This window comes from Branchiostoma belcheri, unplaced genomic scaffold (assembly GCF_001625305.1).
Source record: "Branchiostoma belcheri isolate BF01 breed outbred unplaced genomic scaffold, Haploidv18h27 scaffold1469, whole genome shotgun sequence".
In the NCBI taxonomy this organism is placed as follows: domain Eukaryota; kingdom Metazoa; phylum Chordata; class Leptocardii; order Amphioxiformes; family Branchiostomatidae; genus Branchiostoma; species Branchiostoma belcheri.
Window position 1 is genome coordinate 1 of NW_017802901.1, and position 3,196 is coordinate 3,196.

A 3,196-nucleotide genomic window follows, 5' to 3' on the forward strand; every position below is an offset into this window, starting at 1 on the left:
AAAGTTCAAGATGACTTCCAAGTCCCTGATGCTGATCGACGTGCAGAAGTGTTTCTCGGAGGGGACGTGGGCGGACCGGTTCGGGCTGGACGAGGTGCAGCAGATCCGGGAGGCGTATGACAGGTGTGTGGACGTCCTGCGCGTCACCCAGCACATTCCCACCCTGGTCACACGCACGCCCTTCCCCGGACCCGACGGAGAGCTGGACGACAGAATTAAAAGGTGAACCATGATCGTACCGATTTTGTTCTCTTTTTCTATACCTCTCTGCTAACTTGTGCAAAAGCTTAAAAATGAAAATGGATTGTTTCGTTTTAATTTCCTTTGTGAATGTGGGTAATTTTGTGTAAGACCTTTTGCGCACGGTGTTTGACATTAGCAGATCGAAGACGGAGTAATGATCTCACTCTTGGTGACCTATGGTACCTATAGTACTAACGATTGCTTTTTGAATCCCTTTCAGCATTACACAGGAGCGTGGAATCGAGTGCTTATCAAAGCCAGGCAACTCCGTCCTCCACGCGGTGGGGTTCGTCAAGTGGATGGAAGAGCGGATCAGAAATGGCAGTCGGATCATAGTTATGGGCGGGAACACGACTACGTCCTGCGTGAAAACATCGTCTGTGGCTATCGCCCGCGCTTTCCGGGCCAAGGGACTACAAGTTGTTGTGGATCTGAGCATGTGCGGGGCGCGTGCGACCAACCACAAGAAGCGCTGCCCGGACTGTCTGGAGAGTTACGAGATGGATTATGAGGGTCCGCTGTGCGACGCATGCGTGGATCCTTCGGTGGGCCTGCAATCGCCTGTGGAGGCGGCAGTGAAAGAGATGAAGAAGAACGGAGTCACGGTGGTGGAGAAGTTCAAGATGTGGTGAACCGTGGCTGCTGGTGTACAAGAGTCGTAGTGCAGTGGCGAGAACGTTCATTGCTGGATACCAATCCTGGCCTTGGATAGAAGTGTCTCATTTCAACGGGAGTGACGAGATTGGTCCACTCCTATATCACGAGACATTCCCTAGTACCCATCCGTACATGTTGAAAGTAGCTCGTTCAAATGGGTGGGAGTAAAAACGGAGGAGAGGGAGGCACATAAGTCGATGACATCAGTTACGATTGCGATATCTGAATGACGTCAATTTTCGCACACCTCACCACTTGGCTGCACAGCCAATGGTGTCTAAAACAGACGGCGTGACATTTGGAAGTTATGAAAATAATGAAAGCTGAAAGTGGGATCTGACGTTCAAAGGACTCGACTGTGAATGGTACCGATCCGTGGGATGAACGAAACTCTTTACACTTGGACAGATCTCGAGCCCAATCTCTTTACATCATATAGATGTCTTTTATCCAAGAATAGCGAACGAAACTCTATCCATGAAGAGCTCTAGGCCTCATTAGGTAGTGGCATACCTTAAACCAGTTTGAACTGGTCGAAATATCATCACGTTTGCTGCATCTCGGAATCACTTTAATCTTGGTGCCAAAGAGACAAGCCATCAGCCAAAGCAAGCTGCAACTGACAAATTGTATTTCAACAACTGTAGGGGACACGAGTTCAGGTTAACGAAACTGAACCACTACATGTATTTGAGCACAAAAGCTGTGACATTGCTATGCAACTATTCAAGGTAGCTATAAAAACAATAACAATATTGAGACTTTTAATGAAAGCTGTGTTGGCTGGTAAACAGGCACCTTTGTTTTAAAGGCGTGGAACACATATCAATGTTGATCTGCTGTTGATTAATAAATGCAATCCTGTGTCTGTTGAGTCCTTCACATACACGTGTGTGTAGTGTGGAAGAAAGGGAGAATGAGGGTAGTGATGTGACCGACTTCGCATGAAACATAAACAGGAGATGTGTACATTAGCTGATAAATAATGTGACTTCGATTTTATAAGAAGTCACACTGTATAACCGGGGGAAGAGGGGGATGGTAGAGAAATGTGTCATGGAGATAATGTTGGACTGAGAAAGGAGAGTGACACACTGACAGATGGTACCAGCCAGGTTTTTGTGGCTGCTGTCAATTTTGGGAACTGTTTCTACATCTGTATCTGTATCGGTATAGCCGGCATAACACACCAGTACATAAAGATTAAATATCATTATATCAATAATGAACCAATGATGCATACAAAACATACTAAAAGCTTGTTTGTACCAACAACATCAGACACAAATTAGTCCATGTCTCATCTCTGGTATGGATGTGAGCTGGCCCCTGTCCTGATGTTAGTTTTGATGGGTGCTGGGAGCCTTCCCCGGGGCAGGGCCAGCCTGGGAGGCCTGTGGGGAGGGCTGGGACTGTGGGGTGTCAGGACCACTCTGACTGGGGGTCCTGCTGGGTTTCAACCCCTTTCCGAAGCTCACTGCTGCAATAAGAGCGCTGGTGTCTGCCAGGGACGACGCAGGGGTGCTCCCTTGCGAAGCTGACACTTCTGAGTCCCAGTCTTCGCTGGCTGCATTCAACTTGTACAGAAGTTTGTCACACAGGTTGTTGAGCTGTTGGATCTGTTTCTGAGCCGCCTCTGGAGTCAGGCGCTCAGACTGGGTGGTCAGAGTCTTCTCCCTGGTCTCAACCTCAGGTTCAAACTTAGTACGCAGGTAATCTGGCACCTGGGGGGGGGGGTAAAACAAACTTCACTGACACTTAAACTAAAAAGCACAAAGGCAAAGATTTGATTGAATGAATAAATGAATCAACCAATGGATGATGGTTGAGAAAAGTAGCAGAAAGCAGCGTCAAGTGCTGATATACAATCAGAGAAAAACATTTTAAGACCCCAAACCCTGACTGGTTGAGCTTGTTCAGGATGTTGGGGTGATAAAATGAAGTCTTTTAATGAAGACAAGACATAATCACAACCCGTAACAACAAACTACAATGTACTTAGATAGAATTTATTAGCAGTAATGACCATCCGTGTCACGTTACATACCACTTCATGGCTGAAGACAGGCACACGCCCCTCCGTGGTGGTCTCCAGCTGTGGGTCGCTGTCTGGGGACAGCACCAGCGGCAGGAAGATTCAGGTTTTGTAGAGATGGCTATCTTCTCCTTCATAACCAATTTCTGTGAGTAAAAATAAGGTGGCGTCAAGGTCTGACTGCTGTTGCTTTGACTAGCTTACTGACTCGTGTGTGTATAAAAAGTCCTGAAAATCAAGCATAATATTACACCAAGTACA

General features: G+C 47.0%; 1 protein-coding gene and 1 pseudogene across 1 annotated transcript; one reads left to right on the plus strand and one right to left on the minus strand.

Moving 5' to 3' along the window:
- The first annotated feature begins 6 nt into the window (after positions 1-6).
- LOC109465055 lies at positions 7-2,053 on the plus strand. The gene is made up of 2 exons (XM_019762196.1): positions 7-222; positions 464-2,053. The coding sequence occupies exons 1-2, from the start codon at positions 11-13 to the stop codon at positions 873-875; spliced, it is 624 nt and encodes a 207-aa protein (XP_019617755.1). The 5' UTR covers positions 7-10; the 3' UTR covers positions 876-2,053.
- A 147-nt stretch (positions 2,054-2,200) lies between these two features.
- On the minus strand, positions 2,201-3,081 carry LOC109465054 (annotated as a pseudogene).
- Positions 3,082-3,196: the final 115 nt, after the last annotated feature.